Here is a 19,662-nt window from a genome sequence, read left to right as displayed (position 1 = left end):
TCTCGTGCGTTCTCGTGTACTTGCGTTCTCGATAAACGTCATCAGTGGTAGCCCAAGCACTGTTCCAATTCCAAGTACGCGAGAACGCGAGTACTGTCGTAAAACCCGGAAGTGTTCTCGATGCGTTCTCGATGAGGCCGTTCTACCGAGGATGCATCGGAGGTGACTCGTGTGGACTTGGGACCGTTAAATATCCCAGAATGCATCATCGAGTCCGCTGCTGTTCCAATTGCAGGTGCGTACTCGCGTTCTCGGAAGTCCGTACTTGAAAGTCCGGACTTGCCAAGTACGTACTTCCAAGTCCGCGAGAACGTAGTCCGCGTACTTGGTATTGAGAAACGGCCGAAGTGAGTAAGTTTTTAGAGCCGTAGAAGAAGTTTACTTTTACCTGTTTATAAAAATCAACAGCTGAACAGAGGCGAGCAGAATCTCTCGGCGGCGTATCCTAGATGCCAAGCTTAGAGACGCTCCGCGCGTGTTATATACCATTCCCCTCCTTTTGTTTCATAGACGATAGACCAAAACCTTAACCAAATAAAGTGAGTTAAAAGCGATCCTGTCTCGGCGGCCTTTCCTGGACTAAAATATCATAACACTTTCAAACACACAAACCATAAAGCCTATGGACGCCTCGGGACGGACTAGTCAACGCGCTGCGGCATCACACTATGGAAGCATATATGTAGTAAAATTAAAATAGCAATGCAATTTGCAATTTGCAATTCAATAAGTCATTACATTGTGCAATTGACAATTCATTATGCAATTTAATAATGTAATTTGTAAATACGTTATTCAAAGTGTATTTTAATATGCTAAGTGAAAATGAAATCCTCAATAAAATTTGCAAAAGTTATAACAATAAAAATAGAATAACATTTTGTCAAATTTTTTGAGTTCCTTTATTCAAATTGAAAAGCTATAGCGTCCCCGTGATTGCAATGCACTTCGCCACGCTCCGTGTGTTGCAAAATTCAAATGACATTTCAATCCGCAAAATACTTTGCAAATCGTTTTGCAAAACGTATCAGCTAATCGCGTCTGGGGGGGAACTTACGTCACTTGCTCGTCAGACCAGCTGATCATCCACGCACATTGCAATTTATTTATTTATTTATCCCGCAGCAGCTGCCAGACCGTCTTTTCCGCCATTTTCAGTTATAATTACGTAAACTCAGGCAAACCATAGACCTATTAAGAGTCAAATCTGGCACAATGCTAGGCATAGAAAATAAATTGCAACGTGCGTGGATGATCAGCTGGTCTGACGAGCAAGTGACGTAGTCCCCCCCCCCCCAGACGCGATTGGCTGATAAGTTTTGCAAAACGTTTTGCAAAACGATTTGCAAAGTGTTTTGCGGATTGAAATGTCAATCCGTTATGATGCTTCAAATGAGACATGCCCTCAGGGTTCATAGGTCATTAGCTCAGTTAAGGGTCCACTGAAATCTCACATACATGGTGGTGACTAATCTTTGCTTGAAGCTAGATATTAAATCTGTTCTAATCTGTGCAAACGGCAGAAACCAATGTATTCCTTTGAGAAGATGAACTTGGAAAACAGGGTATTACACCTTGAACCAGAGCAGGGGCCCACAATTATAAGTATAAACACATTTTATTACTTCAGTCATGATTCTCCATAATAAATAAACTAAAGAGCATTAAACCGTAAAAAATAGTAACGTTAATTTTACTAAACAGTATTATAGCCAATGAATTGTTTTCATAAAACAACAAACAACAGACGTTCTTCCACAAAGGGCCCGGGTTCAAAGGTCAAAAGTCTTTCAGCACGCTGGTGAGACGCGTCATCTTCTGCTCCATGGCTCTCTTGGTACACTCCGTCTCTTCCAGCAGCATGCGCATCTCCTCTTCCACCTGAATCACCTTACCAAACACACAGACGCACACCGGCTTGTGAAGACCACTTCAATAACACCTAACGTCCGCTACCTGGGAGGCGTGTTGCCGGCGCCCTACCTTCTGATTGGCTCGTTCTATCTGCTTCTGCTTGTCGCTGGCTAGCCGTAGCAGCTCGGCGTGATGGGAGGCCTGCAGGGATTCCAGCTGTCGACGAAACGCGTCGTCCACGCTGCGCAGCTTGTCGACCGCAGCTCTAGAAGAGAATGAAGGGCGACGCCAGGATTTAGACCTGATGCAAGATGTTACGGGGTTTACGAATCACCTTGAGTCAACGAAAGCACACACTTTGAGGCTTTTGAAGCCACAGTTGTGATCTACTTTGTCTGATTGAAGGGACACGTTCCACATATCGATCGCTCACCAGAAACTGACACCACAGCAACATACGTGATTCTTGGCAGGATTCTATCAAATGACCTTTTTATCCATCCTATGCATTTCTCTTGTTTTGTATGGTCAAAAACAGCTTGTCATTAATTCTGATAAAATCGTTGTTTTATCTAGTTCATTTTTCATGTATCAGCTTCTTTGTTTAAGCTCAACCGTTTCCACGTGAGAATCCTATCGGACATAAAGCGATATGTACTGTAAATAGTGGACATAAAGCGATAGGTACTGTATATAGTGGACATAAAGTGATATGTATTTTATGTAGTGAACATAAAGTGATATGTACTGTATGTAGCGGACATAAAGCGATATGTATTGTATGTAGTGAACATGAAGTGATATGTTTTGTATATGGTGGACATAAAGTGATGATGTTTTGTACAGTATATAGTGCTTCGCTTCGTCCACAAGGGGGCGTACTTATGAGCCTCTGCTGCCTTGTCTCGGTCCTCCAGCAGCAGGCGCTCCTTGGCGTCAAAGTTGTCCTTCATGCGCATCACCTGCCCCTCCAGCCGAGACAGCAGCCCCGCCTTCTCCTGCCACTTCTTATTGGAGGAGCTAGAAGGGGGAGGAGACACAGGACGAGGGCTGATGGTGAAATGAGTGCCTAGCTCTCGTTACCCTCAAAAAACTTTAAGTGTTTCATACAGTCTCAAAATAAGGGAATCCCTCCCCTTAAGGCAGCGGTTCCTAACCTCTCCCCCATTCTTAGCTCTGCACTTTTTTGCTAAAATATTTGTGCATACACATAACACATTATTTAAACCCAATCGACATTTCGCTGTAATATCAATCAGTCATCGCACCGCACTAAGTGATTCAAAGCAGGCATCAAAATGAACTCTGGTTGTGTGAACAGGACAGTTTGTTGTCATTTCTCTTGAACAAAAAAATCAGCCAAAATCGATGGGTATCATCCCCGCACACGATCAATAACCTGCCTGTGAACGTCTCTGAGCTCGTCCAGCTCCAGCTCCCGCTCCGCCAGCTGCTGCTTGAGCTGCTCCTTGCGCAGGGTGAGCTGCTCCATGCGGTCGCGGAGCTCAGCCAGCGCCGCCGCCTCCTCCTCCAGCCGCCCCTGGGAGCTCTTCTGGGCCTGGGCCGCCTCCTGGCACTGCCGGCGGCTCTGCTCCTCGCGCTCCTGCAGCCCCTGGAGCCCGGCAACGGTCAGACGGGGCGAAACATCGCAGATGAAACATACAAGTCCAACATTGTAACAGAAACGGAAGTTGTAGTTCATGTGCTGGGGACATTTTTTTTTAAAACTTGATGTAATGAAACACGTGACCCTTGTTAAAATAAGTCACTTTAAATCCAAAACCAGAGTGTGCATAGTAATTAAAATACACAGATAAATGACAAAACACTGAAAAAAGAAGACTATAACACCGAGATAGATAGATCTACTACAGAGCAACAGTAGCGAACAGCTGCAGGCCCAGTAGTGGCGTGCGTTAGCCCCGCCCCTGACCTCTTTCAGCTGGCGGATGGTTGCCGTCTGGTCATCGATGATCTTGGCTTTGATCCGGAGGCCGTCACCGTCCTGCTCGCTGTGCTTCCTCTGCGTCTCCAGCTCGGTGGCCAGCACCTCCAGCCTGGCCTCCAGGCGCCCGCGGTCCTGAGCCAGCGACGCCCCTACGGACAGGAGGTGGTCATGTGACGAGCTCTCTCTGCAAAGCTCAGCCCTGTGTCTGTGTGTGTGTGTGTGTGTTTAAAATAACCACTAGGTGGTAGCATTTCATGTGCAACTAGCTGCATGGTGTCAGCCGGTGTGTGGAAAGGGAACTTCATTATCGTGTGTCAAAGATGGCAGGTTCAACATGAAAACAATTTCTACTAGCCCTCAATCAAAGTTGTAATTGTCAGTGTTTGAACCTAAAATCAAAGACTTCACATGTTAAATATTATATTTCAGACAAATACATACACCTCAAAAGACATCAACTGGCAAAATTGGCACGTGCCTTTACCTTGTGTCAAATAACGAACACTGGAGGATTTCTTTTATGCAACACATTTTTTTTTTATCACTGCCACGATCGGCACAGTTAGAACGTTTTACTGTTCAGAAGGGACTGTTCCCTGGCACTGGCCCTGGGCGCCCCCCCTGTGGCCCCCCTCTGTGGCCCCCCTCTGTGGCCCCCCTCTGTTGATCCCTGGGGGGGCCTCCCCCTACCTTGCTGGGCCAGCTCCTGGCCCCAGATCTTCCTCTCAGCCCTGAGGCCGTCGATGACCGACTCCTGGGCAGTGAGCTGGGAGAGCAGCCGCGACTTGTCCTTCTTCAGCAGCTCCAGCTGCAGGCCCAGACGCCGGGCCTGCTCCGCCTCCGCCTCCAGGGAGAGCACACGGCCCTGTACACACACACACACACACACACACACACACACACACACACACACACACACACACACACACACACACACACACACACACACACACACACACACACACACACACACACACACACACAAAACATACAAAAACATTATGGTGAAAGAAAGACAAACCTGTATAAAAAATTCAGGGCTCATGTTACGACTTATATATATTCAAAATGTGTTTAAATATTTCAATTGAGAATTAATATTATAAAGATAAATATTTATAGATATTTCAGAACAGAGTGGATAACAGCAGGAAACCAAATAATTGAAAAGCCTCAACATAATATAATTTAAAACAACATCAAACACTGATCCAAAGGAGAGGTCATGTTTGATAAAGGGCACCTTCAACTCCTGGACAGCCTCTTTCTTGGCGTGGCTGAGCTCGGAGAGGCGTCTCTTCTGCTCCTTCGCCATGGCCGTGAGCTCCTGCACCAGAGAGGACGAACGCCTCTCTCTCTGCCCGGTCTGGGCGAGCGACTCCCTGTTCTGAGAGAGCTCGGTGCTCAGGTAATCACATGCTTCCTTCACCTGCGGAGGGCAATTTAAATAGCTGTCGTTTGAGTGTGAATTGTTAGACAGGCCATGGCCGTCTCCGTCCGCTGTAAGGGAGTGAAATGCTCTGTGAGAGTGTTTTCGAGCTGACTGCTCCCCTGCCTCGGTCGGAGCCCATTTGGATTTTAGACGGCTGCCAGCTCATTTCTGACCAATTAGGGCATCTCTTCCTCTGATTACTTCGGGGAAACTATCTCACCATCTTGTTTAGATTCAAAATCTTGCTCTCTTCCGGGCTTTTCTGCTCTCTCTTTCCAAGTCTGCTCTCTCTTTCCAAGCCTTTCTTTTAACTTTAAGAGTTAAATAAAAACGCAAAAAAAATGTCACAGTGTCACTTCAATAGGGATTTCATGAGTGAATGCAGGTTTTTGAATTTGAATACAGTTTTGCCGCCAGATGTAGGGATAGTGTAGAGAGCGTGCTGGGAGACAATTACATTTCCTTCAGGGGCCAAATTAAAACTGTAACGCGAAGAAACATTGATTTATTCAGTTCATCTCGAGAACTCGCCTTCAGAGACCAAATCTATCTGCAGTGAAACTATCCTGGTTTGATCTTAAGACTTTTAGCATCAGGTGGAATTGAAAAGTAAGCCCAGCCAGATGGAGGTCAACATCAAAGCGTTCTCCTTTGTTGTCGTTACTGGAGGGCGACGTCATGACGACGACACCATTCCTCCAATGGGAGGCTGAGAAAGACTCAAAGGTGACATAGTCCGACGGGACTCATCTATCCGTCATACATCGAGGTCGACACGCCCACTTGTGATGTCAGAAGAGGCAGATTTTCAATTTTTTTCCCAATAACATAAATGGATCCTGTTCCCAAATCCCATCAGTCCTACCTCGGAGAAGCGGGCGGACTCGATGGTGAGTGCCATGCGGAACTCGTCCTCCAGGGCGGCGTACTGGCTCCGCCCCGCCGCCAGCTTCTCCTCAAGCTCCGCCTCCCGCTGGGCGTGTCTCTGCTGGACCGACGCCACCTCCGCCGCCACCGCCTGGCGGAACTCCGCCCCGCCGGGTGTCAGCCGTGACGCCAGCTCCTTCCTTTGAAAAGAGGAAAGGTTATCGCGTTTGCCAGCGAGCAAGGCGGCAAATGCTAATGCGGTAACCTATACTAAACAGATTGGAGTTAGTTTGTTTTTCCTGCTGTCGGGGGGAGAGGAACGTGTCATGAATAAAGATGGTCAATCGTGTCATTCTGGAACAAGGTAAACTGTTTGCTTGAGTGTCTCTGCAACACTGTCAATAATATGCAGGCACTCTAAAATTAAGAAATCTTTTGTTCCGGCTCATGACAACAAAGTGAAAGACACAGTCCATATCTTATGAAAACAATGTCAAAATTTCAATCTCAGTCTCGGATCTTTGTCAGGTTCTCATGAAGATCCGGATGTGATGAAAACGTGGAACACCTGGGGAGCGATATAAAGTGTGCAGCCTCTTCTCTTTCAAAAGTATTGTTACCATACTTCTTTGATCGATAAACCACATGACATTGAATCTACAATGCTTCTATTTTTTATTTTATTAGTAACTTTGCCTTTATTTTCTCACTTTCTAAAATGCATTTTTTTTAACTCTGCCTTTCTAAAATGTTTTTTTTTTTAACTTTGCCTTTATTTTCTATCTATTTTACTTTTTACTTATCTATTATTTTCTTTTATTGTATGACAATGTTTATATGTGAAGCACTTTGAGTCTGCCTTGTGTATGAAAAGTGCTATATAAATAAAGTTGCCTTGCCTTGCCTTGCCTTGCCTTGACCGGCACCTGCCAAAAACTGGATGTTTGTATACCGGTATATCTCCTTCTACAGTCCACATACTCTTCGGAGGTATTGCCGTCTACCTGTGCTCCTGTTCCCTGGTAGTGAGCAGCTGCTGCTGCTGCTGCAGCTGGGCTCTGAGCTGCCGTACGGCAGCCCTCTGGAGCTCAGCCTCCCTCTTCAGAGCCACTGCCCGGTTCTGCAAGTCCTGCTGCCGCTTCATCTGAAAGCTCAGCACAGGTTAGCTCCACGCACAGGTTAGCTCCACGCACAGGTTAGCTCCACGCACAGGTTAGCTCCACGCACAGGTTAGCTCCACGCACAGGTTAGCTCCACGCACAGGTTAGCTCCACGCACAGGTTAGCTCCACACACAGGTTAGCTCCACGCACAGGTTAGCTCCACACACAGGTTAGCTCCACACACAGACACAGGTTAGCTCCACGCACAGGTTAGCTCCACGCACAGGTTAGCTCCACACACAGGTTAGCTCCACGCACAGGTTAGCTCCACACACAGGTTAGCTCCACACACAGACACAGGTTAGCTCCACGCACAGGTTATCCCATCCCTCACACAACATCACCACGCGCAATTATTAGACTAGAAATGAACCGGTGCAAAAGTGTAATTTTTTATAAAGGTATATTATGATTATTACTAATTACCAATACATTTGATACATCAAAATAATAATAATAATAATAGAATAAAGGATAAATATATAAATATGTCCAATAAACAAGAAACCATAACTTTGTGCGTTTGGGTCAGCCTGACACTACCTCCAACAACTATATGAGAATGTTTCTGCTATGCCTGGTAGCATCAGTCAGCCATCATTGCCATATAGCTCAAAAATACAAACTTTTCAATTTTGAAAGCTTCAAATATGTCTTGCTTTTAAGGTACTTGCACCTCCACCACTGCAACAGTTCATGGCTCAAAGGGAAAGTGGTAACAACAAGAGCAACTACAAGAGGGGACTGTGAGGTACCATTCAGACGTAGTGTGTTTGGTAAAACAGTCTTCTCTGTTAGAGCCTCCCATCACTGGAATAACCTCCCTACCGAACTAAGAAAGACCAACAACTATGTGACCTTCAAACTTAACCTCAAAAGATGGCTTAAAGCAAAGCAAATATGTAATCATTAGCTTCACGTGACTAGTATTACTCCTCTTGTAGTTCTGTCCCCCGTATTGTGTTTACTATATTGTGTTTACTTATTCTTGTATTGTACTGTATATGTTTCTGTACGCAAGTTTTTACTGCCATTACCTTGTTTAACAACCTGCCCTGGGACTACAGATGAAAATTATCCTATGGCTAACTCTGGCCCATTTACACTTCATGTGAAAACTGATGTGTTGATTAATGTGCACTGTCCCTGTTAAATAAACAAATAAATAAATAAATCAGTAGTTAGCCGATTTGCTGCATAAGTATTTAAGCTACTGTTAGCATCAGCGGTTAGCCTGCTGCTGGCATCAGTGATTAGCCTGATGTCACTGTTATCCGTAGGTTAGCATCAGTGGCGTCAATGCTAAGGTTTCCCATGTGACTGAACTACTATGGAGGCGGCACTACCTCCTCGGCCTGCTGCCCCGCCCTGAGTGCGTCGGCGCGGGACACGCTCTCCTCCAGGACGCCCAGCGCCCTCCTGTGCTGCTCCTCGTCCACACGGGCCTTCTCCAGCTGCTGGCCCAGCGCCTGGCTCCGCCCCTCCAGCTCTTCGGCCCGCCCCTGCAGGTCCAGGCGTCCCGCCCGCTCCCTCAGCAGCAGCTCCTTCAGCCTGTAGTGACGGCGGACGGAACGAGAGCTACTGCCAGTGTTCTGGTCCTGCCACCGGCCGTGTTGTGATGTAAAACCAACGTGTGAATGAGTTGGACGACTTTCATAACAGGAGAGGGGGAAGAGTGGTAATAAAAGGAAGACATGGACCGAGAGGAGAATACAAATATAATGCATATACAGCAACAAAATAGGGTGGAGCCGAGTCAACAACAGGGCGGAGGATGCAAAGCTAGCTGGAAAAAACGTTTGCGCAGGTGGACCGTACATCTGAGGTGCACAAGCGAGGAAAGCGATTCTTGAGAACACCTTGTGTATTTCCCTGGGGAGGAAGTTCCTCCCTGTGATCTGCCTGCTGATGAGAAGAGGCTATAGAGTAGGGACGCACGCACCCGGGTCATTATGATGTCCCCAGTAAATGTGTGGCAATTAAGATTGACTCGCATGCCACCGGTGACATATGCTTACCATACGGCCTGTAATTGCTATCACACCCCGACAATCTATCTTAGCAGGGGGCGTGGGGAGTGGGTACAAGAGACACGATGAGCTCTCCCTCTCTCTCTCTATCTCTCCCTTTCAATTTCTCTTAAAGGAAAACTATCTGATGGAGTGTGGGGTGTTGGGGGTGCTTTGGCGGATAGGGAGCATTTAATTATAGATTATTATCCCACAGACGATTTAAACATTAGGTATATTTGCAAGCTGTGTAGGTTTTCGCAAAAAGAAAAAGAAGAATTCCCACCCCGTGGGAAATAGCTTCATTAGCGCAGTCAGACCCTGCGGGGGCAAATCCTGGAGAGCCAAGAAATCCTTGCCTTTTTGCACCAGGCTTTTGATATTGTGGAATTTCAATGGCATATAGAAAATATTCATTTGAGGGGAAGGAGAGATGAATCAGAAGCAGGAAGTGAGAGAGTGAGTGGGAGAGAGACAGAGATACAACAACATAAAAGGAAAAAAATACATTATTAAGGTGACGTGTGTGTGTGTGTGTGTGTGTGTGTGTGTGTGTGTGTGTGTGTGTGTGTGTGTGTGTGTGTGTGTGTGTGTGTGTGTGTGTGTGTGTGTGTGTGTGTGTGTGTGTGTGTGTGTGTGCGTTTGCATGTGCATGTGCGTGGCATCCCCCCCCCCACCTGTCTGTGGTGTGCAGGGCCATGTCCTGGAGGTCCTTCTCCTCACAGGCCCTGCTCTGCAGACTCGTCAGCTGCTCCGTCAGCCTCCTGGTGGCCTGCTCCGCCTTCCAGCGCCGCTCCCGCTCCTGGTCGCGCTCCTCCACGATGGTCTGGCGGTAAGCAAGGAGGCCAGGGACCACCCGGGAAAGAAGGCAAAGGGAAAGGGGAGGAAGCTTTTTATGTCTATTCGTCTGTCACTGACGCTGGACTCAAAAGTCCACCGTGTGGTTCAACATCGAGTGCTCGTCACTGTAGTCGCGGGATGTCACACCGCTGGTTGACAGGACTATGTCTGCATGTCTTTCATTTCTAATTGAATGCCATCGCAGCTATAGTATAGAGTGATATAATCAAACATGAAGAACCAATGAGAGATCGCTCCGATGCTGAATATTTGTGGAAAAAGGTGAACACAGTTTGCGTAAGCCACATATACTGTAAATGTTCCACTGGTTATTGTGTCTGCAGTTCTTTGGAACGAGCAGTCGTCTGTCGACATCCGTTATCCTATTTAGGCATTCACCGTTGAGCCGTGAATCACCGTTTGAGTATATCCATTATTCAACGGGATAAACATTGAAGAAAGTGAACCATAAACGGAAGGTTAAAAGGCTCTGTGGGTCAACATACGTTGCGGTTTCATCTTCGCCCAGCGTTTGGACCTGAGAAGGAGATACAGTCCGACTCTCTTACCCTGTAGGTTTCTTCTTCTGCGGTGGGCTTAAGCTTTTCCTCCCCTGGGGCCCTGGTGGTCTTGGCAGACCCCCCCCTGGCTGTCCCCACTGGCGCTGCACCGCACGGGGCATTGGCCCCCCTCCGGGGCCCCACTGCACCCTTGGGGCCCTTACGTTTAGGCGGTTCTTGATCACTGCACATTAAACAATCACAGGTATTGAACGGGCCGTAAACATATCGATCACAAAAAGCTCCCGGAGCATAAAGAAACGTCAGGCTCAGGGAAAAAACGATAAAGACTGACGGCTTTACTGGCACTTCCAAGCGTGTCCAAGTCTTGGCAATGTGTAAATCCAGGATCTTTATCGACACCTGGCGTTTCTGACGAGCACAGGACGGGCCGACTTCAATGACGTAGTTCTGCGTATACTGTGTTAGGAGTGGTTGATTAAGTGTGTGTGTGTGTGTGTGTGTGGTTGTGAGTGCATACACGCTATCATGCATTTAATATATCATATCACACACACACACATGCCATCACCCATGTTTTTGATAAAAACCATCTTCTGCCAATAAATTAATTGGAAAACATCAACATTAGGGATAGAGTGGAAATAAGGGCAGACTTGGACCCAGAGGAAACTACAAATACAATTCATATACAACAACAACACCTGCAGTATTGTACATCATAGCAGCAGTCATCTCTAACAGAGAGGAGGGTTTTACAGCCTCCGCTCTGGAAAGAAGAAGAAAATGTATATCACCCTCTCCACTAGGTTGCACTTGAAGGTCAGGTGGGTTTGCTCTACTTTGTAAGCAGCCATTACGATTTATGCACCATCGGCCTTTCACAGCAGAATGAACGCTAACCGTACTTTCAATAATTGTTCTCTGGCAGTCAGGAGAGCTCTTCAGCCAAACCACCTGGTTATTTTGTTTTAGCGTGTGTCAACTCTGCTCAAGCGTCCTTGGACAATGCACTGAGTCACTGCTCTCTATTCTGTAGCGGATCAAGTACAGCAATAATTTGGTAATCTTTGAGACGTGCTGAATGGATCCTGTTTTTTTGACGTCCAGTACATTTGGATAAAGAGGGCTACTTAATTCAGATTTTAAAGCAAATGACTGAAATAATGAATCATTGCACTGTTAAACTACAGCTCCAGGTAAAGCTATATATGTCACATTATGCCTTATATGTTCATATAAGGCATATTCATAACTATTTGTTATGAATGATTAGCTGATGGCAGAATTTCTATCAACTTTAATTAATTCCTTAATTAATTCCTGTATTAATTAATTTTTATTTATTTATTTATTGTTTATTTATTTTGGCGATGTAATGCGTAATGCGTAATGTGTAATGTGTAATGGCCATCGCTGGCCAGCAGGGGGTTACCTGTCCGACCTCCGGGCCCGGACCCCCTTGAAGCCGCTCTTAGCCGGCACGTTCCTCGCGGGCGTGGGCGTGCTGCTCGTGGGCGTGCTCCTCGCGGGCGTGCTCCTGCAGCTGCTGGTGTTCCGCTGGGCGGAGGCTCTGCCGCGCCTCCTGTTCTCCGTGCCGCTGTCGCCCTCGCTCTCCGAGGTGTGGTCGATGTCCCTCTTGGCCCTCTGCACCGGCAGCCTGGAGGGGCCGGGTCCAGCGCGGGCCGGGGCCTGCGTCACAGTACCGTTAAGGCTTCATTAAAGGCTGAGTAAACCCCCAGTGGCAGCGGCAGACACTTCCGCCGAAGAGATAAAAGGAAATGCAGTGTGAGGCAGAAACACCTCCGTTGGGGTTTACTGGAGCAGGTGTGAGGCACCTTGTGGAACGTATTCTGAACCAAGTCACGCACGCTGCAGCAAGGGAGTGTGGCCAACAGCAGACTACTTTGGCTTAACAATTCTATAACTTTATGTATACCAAAACACAGAAGTGTTTACTCAAACAGAAACGGTGTTCAACTGAAAAGAAAATCAACATAGAAATACCAGTCTTTATGTCCCAGCGTCGATACTGCACTGTCATGGTGTGAGTGTGACGCAAAAGTATACACATAATCAAAACTTTACGCATAATCAAAACTTTACGACTTTACACACCCCATGCACAATTAGTCAGGGGCATTCAACAGCCTGACGGAGGTAAGAATAAGCACCTGATGGAACAGCTGTGACACTTGGTGCTCCAGCTTCCTGATGCGCTGCTCGTTAACTCTGTCTGCCGGAGCAGCTGCGGTGGGTGGAGCCCGGGTCTCCCCAGAGACGCTCCTCTGGCGGAACTCAGCCAGGACCTGGTTGATGCGGGGTGTGCTGAGAGCGCCGTCCCCTTTAGAGAGCTGTGGAGAACACCCGGGCAGACTGGGGTTTACTGCCACCATCCCTCATAGCTCGGCATCGTAGCATTTCAGACTTCAGAGTAGGAAAAGATTAGGAACGAAACCCCGCCTCAACTCAAATTTCCTAGTCGGAATGTCAGGCGAGGTTGCTCCCTCCAACCCCCAGTTCACGGTTTGATGTGGTATCAACATGGCTGTCCACAATGTCAAAATTATCATTGCTCATATTTTTACTTTTAAAGTGCGATTTTCAGCATGATATTCTTAATCGATCAACACTCAGATACATTGGTTATTTAAATGTATGAATATAGAAATTATTATGCAGCCATTAGCTGTATCAAACAGAGACAAAGTTGTCCATGTTGGGAGATTTTCCAACTTTTAACTTTCCAATCACTTCAGAAGACATTATTGACGCGTTTCCCACCCCTGACTCACTCAGAGACAGCACAGAGGTGAGATAACCTATTAAAATACAATGAATGGGGATGTGTAGATTTATCTGATTGTGGGCACACAGCACAGCATATGGCATCGCAGTGGGTGAGTAAATATGCCATTGCCCTGACATTGACTGTATGCTTGGATAGTTTAAAGTTCCTATTAGGTGAACACCCCTGATCCTTGGCTACAATAGACAGAGGTTCTGTTCCTACAGTGTTGGTGTGTGTATTCCAGCCAACTCTAGCCTGGTGGTCTAATCCTAAACAACATCCTTTGCACATTTTTCACAAGTGAATGTCAGCAACCCAACGTTTCCAACGTCACCAAACCTGTTCGCTGCAACTGGTCTCAGAGGAGAACAGGAAGTCCACGTAGTCCTCCAGACCGGGGATGTCGCCAGGGCTGTCCTCCCCTAGGGAGGCTGCGTTCCCCAGACGGTCTACTCCATCCAGGACACAGACCTGTGGTAGGGACTGCAGGACCATCTTCCTGTAGGCTGGAGCAACCAAAGAGAGGGAGAGATTGAGATGTTCTACTCTATTACTACTACTACTACTACTACTCTATTGTTTGGACCTTTGTCATCAATTTAAATTCCCTCAGGAATCATTGAGGGGGGACCTAATTTACAATGATGCCAAGATTACATCATGGAAAATTCAATACATAAATCAAATCAAACAAACAAAAGTAGTCACAATATTTACTGACAGATAAATGGGAAAGTTATCTTCCAAAAGGCAAGTGTATTGATTTTTGGGTAAATAGAAGATATACCATGAGTCCGCTGCACTGACACTAAAAGCTGTCCTGGTGCGAGATCATTGGAGCATGATAAATGTGAACCAAAGTTCAAATGCAACGTGGAGTTAATATAAGAGGGCAGCGTTCCAACAAGGGCTTTATCAATAATAATAACAGCACAAAAACACTTTTTGTAGTTCCTGTATTAAATTTTTTTTTTTTTGTCTACCTTTGAAGGCCACCTTTGGATTGTGTTGAGCTAGAGTTTGGGTTAGGGTTGAACTGACCTACTCTATTATGAATATTAACGTTAGCCAGCTTACATGCTTATAATTCAGGTCCCACTAGAATAGCTTCTGTACATAGCTGCACTGTACCCTTTCGCTATTCAGCATTTGGACAGGCAGCCTTCTCTGTTAAAGCTGTCACACAATGGAACACTATTCCAGACAACATAAAAAAGTGACTTGCTTGGTGTCTTTAAAGCTAATATAAAAAAACGCTTACTTTTCTTTTTATTTCAGTCACTTTCATCTCCCCATGGGGCTGACAAGGTGTGTGTGTGTGTGTGTGTGTGTGTGTGTGTGTGTGTGTGTGTGTGTGTGTGTGTGTGTGTGTGTGTGTGTGTGTGTGTTGCGCATGCTGCCACACCCTCTGATCATGTAGTGTGTGTGTGTGTGTGTGTGTGGCGCATGCTGCCACACCATCTGATCATGTAGTGTGTGTGTGTGTGTGTGGCGCATGCTGCCACACCATCTGATCATGTAGTGTGTGTGTGTGTGTGTGTGTGTGTGTGTGTGTGTGTGTGTGTGTGTGTGTGTGTGTGTGTGTGTGTGTGTGTGTGTGTATTGCAATGCATTAAATGGTTACATTTATGTTTTTAATTGCACATGGTCCCTTTCAAATCAAATTAAATCTAATCAAGTGAACAAGTGGAGCATGATTTGAGGGTTTCCATGACAATGTATCCATGCAAATGATTAAGAATGATAAATGTGTTCTGGAACGCGACCAGAGATAGATTGTGATCTACCCTACCATCAAGGACAAAAGAGGAGATGAGAGACACAGACAAAGATAAAAACCAAAACCTAGAACCAAAGACCAAACCATTGGTTTTTGGGTTTGGTTTTAGGGCTTGTATTTAGGGTTTGATTTTTGTTTTAGGGTTAGGGTTAGGGATTTAGGGTTGGGGTTAGGATTTAGGGTAAGGGTTTGGTTAGGGTTGCGGTTTGCTTTTAGTTTCAGGGTTTGGTTTTAGGGTTAACATTAGGGTTAGAATTTGGTTTTAGGGTTAGGATTTGGTGATGGTTATGGTTTGGTTTTAGGTTCAGTGTTTCATTACGGGCCAGGGTTTGGTTTTAAGGTTAGCTTCAAGGTTAAAGTTTGGTTTAAGGGTAGGCATTACTGTTAGGGTTTGCTAACCCTCTGCTTACCCTAAAACCAAACCCTAACCTCACAATCACAAGTGGGCACAAAACAATACAGGTTTTTACACACTGTTGAATTATTCTGCAATATTTCATTGCAAAGAACACATTCTTCATTCGTTACCACAGGATTTTGATTTTGATTAATCCCATGTAGGATTAATAAAGTCTATATTATCTTATGTCATTGAATATATACATTTATATGCATGAAATATTTTATATTTTGTAAATAAATATGTATATTTACATAAAGTACAATTCATTATAATACATAGCGGCCAGCTAATGTGAAGCCATGAGACAGCCTTTTCATGCTGGCTATATTTAGTTTGCCCTTGTTAATTTTCCATTACTTACAGGCCCAGGGAATGTACATGCTTCTTTCTTGACTGGGTTAATTAGGGTCTTGTTCGCATACAGTATGCATGGCCAAATAAGGAGCTCAACCTGAGAGATACTTCCTGAAACCTGCCAGGTGCTCCCGAGCATACCACACTGTACACTGTTATGCGCAGTATGTTAGCATTGTATAGTAATATATTATATATATATTTGTTGAAACGTATGCTGCTTAATAAAGAGCACTGACTTTGAAACCTTTAAAACATCAAACCATTGGACTTTAAATGGCGCTTCATGTATACTTGCTTTCATCCAGATTCGTAAAGAAAAAAACAAATTTCTTCCCAGTTCTGTACAATCATCAAGGAGAGAATGTGACCTTGTGCTGCAGATTCCGTTGTTTAACAAATTGGTGAAAGGTGCAGACTACGTCCATCGTGTATTACCTCTACTACCATGGAACCAGTGGCTGAAGAAAAGGAGACCTTCATCACTGTATACCGAGCCATTGTGTACACTTTACCTGACAGGCTGCATACAGGGTTGCCTTTACCGTCCAGGCTCAAGGTGACCTCCCTCAAACTCTGCACTCCCAGCAGGCACTGCAGCAGGTGGTTGATGCTGTCTAAGCAGTTGCTATGGAGACTGAGCTGCTTCAACTTGTAGTCCGCTCCATGGAGGTAAAGCAAGCCTGGCATAGGCACAGTGGAATCGATACAGTCAAGTCCCAATCGATGGTGTGAAAGCCGCATTGCTTCGACACCTTTTAATTTAACTCCACAGAATAAATACAGAGCACCTCGTACATTTGCTTTGCGCACTCACCGGTGAGGCTGTTTATCTTGTTGTAGGATAAGTTTAGTGTGGTGAGGTTCACAAGGCCGCCGAGTCCTGAGGCAGAGCAAAAGGACATCAGTGGCTCAGTGACGCCGCAGCTCATAAACCACTGACAAGTCAACCGCCGTTCACGTAATGATGAATAACGACTTGGGGAAAATCCACTCGCTGACTCTTGTTGTCTTTGTAAAGAGAGAGAGAGACGTAGCCTCACCTTCGACCTTGGCGATTAAGTTGCAGGATAAATTTAAGGTCCTGAGGGACGTCAGGGATGCGAGCCCTTCGATGCGAGAGATGCGATTGGACGAGAGGTCCAGGTGCCGCAGGTGGCCGCCTGAGGTCAGCGCCTCGATCCTTGAGATGCGGTTGCAGTGCAGATTGAGTGATGTCACGGTGGAACTCAGGGGAACTTCCAACAAACTGGGACAGCAGGGAAAAGCACAGGGAACGGTAAGACAAAACGTACCAGATATAGAACTGCATTAAATGGGATTTTGAGAGATGTATGGCAGATATTGGATGTTGTTTTCTAATATTGCTTACATTGACTTGTTCATTGTTCATTGTAGTGGACCTTAGATCATATCATACCCAAATAAAAAATATGATATATATATATATATATATATATATTGGTGCAATGAGACAGAACGATTCAAAGGGTGCAAGCCCTTTCTTTTTTCAATAGGAGAGTCGTAGAAATGAGTTTACCTCGACACGTCCTTGTCGATCAGACTCAGCTCTCTGTGCGCCATCACCTACGGAGTGGTTGGCCGTTAGTTCGGTTGTCCTTTATGTTGTTGCTATGTACACATTGCATCCCGCATTTAGCTCCTGATGGACACCTATTGCTGATCTATTCACAGCAGAAATGCCAGGAATTCACAGTCAGGAATTCACAGTCAGGAATTCAAAGTCACATACACTGCGTACAGATAACAGTTAGAAAGTGATGCTTAGATGTTGTATATAACTACAGGACTACAGCTCGATGGCTGACTCTGCTACCGTTCACACATCTTCAGGAAACTTCATCCGTAAAGCAAACCCCACATAAGTAGCGTAACGACCCGCAGTCAACTAGTTATTTTCATTGTAAAGCGTTAACAGTAATATAATAATAAAACTTACAACAAATGCAACATACTCTCTGTGCGAAGTTTGTTGTTGTTGTTGTTGTACCGCCGCTCCAATTGAAATCGCCGCTTCTAGTCACGTACTTCCTATTTGGTGACGTATGCGACTTACGTTTCTGCTCGTCGTCCAATCAGAGCACCGCCCACCATTGGCCAGAGGCTAGAAAAAGACGAACAACATAAATAACATTATAAGGTGAAATAAGTTGAATTAACTGAAGTAAAAAGTATGGGGTACTTATTTGGTATCTGATGAAACGTAATTTTTAATCCATTATGGTTATCGGAGATACCACTCGGAGAGTGGTAAATGTTCAACACGTGGTTTATTCAGAGACACAAGGTCAACGAGCTTGCCTTGCACTCTGGAGGTGGTTCATGAAGCAGCTCCCGAATACAGCTTAAAAAAATCTGTTTATATTGGTAATAGGCCCAATAGCATCCAGCTGCAGCGCCGGAGCCGGGGCCTGTGGTGTGGCAGATGTGATGTGGCAGGTGTGGCAGCTACTGATGTTAGCTTGGATATCATGTGGTCTAATTAGAACAAATTAATTTACATCATATCACATATGTAAATCTAGATGGAACAGCCTAATCATTGCACAGCATGACTGTTCAAATCAAACATATATCATAGTGACACTGTCAAATTTAACTATTTCTGATTTAAATAATCTTTCTGAGACTTAATTAAGGGACAGAAATATCAAAGTCTACATTTTAAAACCTTTTTCTATAAACCTTACACCTATTTTCAACATGGTCTCGGAAAAAGACCCATAGGCTTATACGTGCCTATTGATAATATAATATCAGTCTTTATTCATGTCACGAGGGAAATACATGATAACCAGGGAGGGAATGGGAAATCTTGTTAACGTTAACTTACATAATTGAAAGTTGGGATAATATAATACCAAAAAATGGAAAGAGTTTGCTGCAATGATTATACATGTACTTGAACGGTTCCTGCTCTCCGACCATATTTTAAGAGACGCTTCCGTCTTCATAATTGCATCCACAGGGGTAAAAATGTGTTATTCATCAGAAGTATATTACTGCATGCCCCATTACACTATAATTTTCTATCATTAAAGCCATAACACACACTAGATTGTGTCTGTGTATAGATGACATGTAATGCACCTCCCAGGTGCGTTGTGTAGATCCTAACCCCCATTATGCTCATAATTCCTGCAGCCGCCACCGAGATTGGTGAAGATTGATTCACTTCATCAAGCAGTGGACACATTGTTCAAATTAAGGTAGAGCTGCATGACTGATCACCGCAGAGCTGGTGGCCGGCCAGGGCTGATTGGGTTCAATTTATACCTGTGGGATCGACAGCCGAGCCTATTTAACCTGGGGGAATGATGATATGTTGCTAATGAATTAGAGACACCATCTGTTGCCGCCTCGCCAGCACTTACCACCCCCACCCACCCACCCTGTTCTGAAACCTTTCAAGGGCAATGCGCGAACAGGATCAATACATATTCATGATTTCCATTAGAGCATTGGGTTTATATATATATATATATATATATATATATATATATATATATATCATTCACCCTAAGTGGTAAGTTTTTGAATTTGTTTTTCTTTTCTTTCCTTTTTTGTTACTTACTTTAATCTAAAGCAATCATTGCGTTGTGATGGTCCAGAGTAGCTGTTGAAAGTAGCAGCAAAGTAAGTAGGTTGAACTGTTCCTGAATGTATTTTTCTTAATTGTG

General features: G+C 45.1%; 1 protein-coding gene across 3 annotated transcripts; it reads right to left on the bottom strand.

Annotated features, from left to right (window-relative positions):
• Positions 1-1,341: 1,341 nt before the first annotated feature.
• On the bottom strand, positions 1,342-17,971 carry lrrcc1 (leucine rich repeat and coiled-coil centrosomal protein 1). 3 transcript variants are annotated; one of them, XM_084481103.1, is made up of 20 exons: positions 17,922-17,971; positions 17,502-17,548; positions 17,005-17,210; positions 16,779-16,844; positions 16,477-16,644; positions 13,764-13,930; positions 12,808-12,987; positions 12,069-12,325; positions 10,682-10,856; positions 9,950-10,098; positions 8,610-8,814; positions 7,106-7,245; positions 6,100-6,301; positions 5,046-5,231; positions 4,493-4,667; positions 3,788-3,951; positions 3,258-3,466; positions 2,737-2,874; positions 1,984-2,119; positions 1,342-1,890 (listed from the first exon to the last, which is right to left on the bottom strand). In XM_084481103.1, the coding sequence occupies exons 2-20, from the start codon at positions 17,543-17,545 to the stop codon at positions 1,780-1,782; spliced, it is 3,078 nt and encodes a 1,025-aa protein (XP_084337229.1). In that variant the 5' UTR covers positions 17,546-17,548; positions 17,922-17,971; the 3' UTR covers positions 1,342-1,779. The 3 variants fall into 3 exon arrangements, with proteins under 3 accessions (XP_084337229.1, XP_084337230.1, XP_084337231.1); XM_084481104.1 differs by having other exon boundaries at positions 17,938-17,969; XM_084481105.1 differs by lacking the exon at positions 17,922-17,971 and having other exon boundaries at positions 17,502-17,608.
• Positions 17,972-19,662: the final 1,691 nt, after the last annotated feature.

This window comes from Micromesistius poutassou (genome assembly GCF_964030765.1).
Source record: "Micromesistius poutassou genome assembly, chromosome: 16".
Taxonomy (NCBI): Eukaryota; Metazoa; Chordata; class Actinopteri; order Gadiformes; family Gadidae; genus Micromesistius; species Micromesistius poutassou.
The sequence above is the reverse complement of the archived record's forward strand: the minus strand, read 5'-3'. Positions and strand labels throughout refer to the sequence as shown.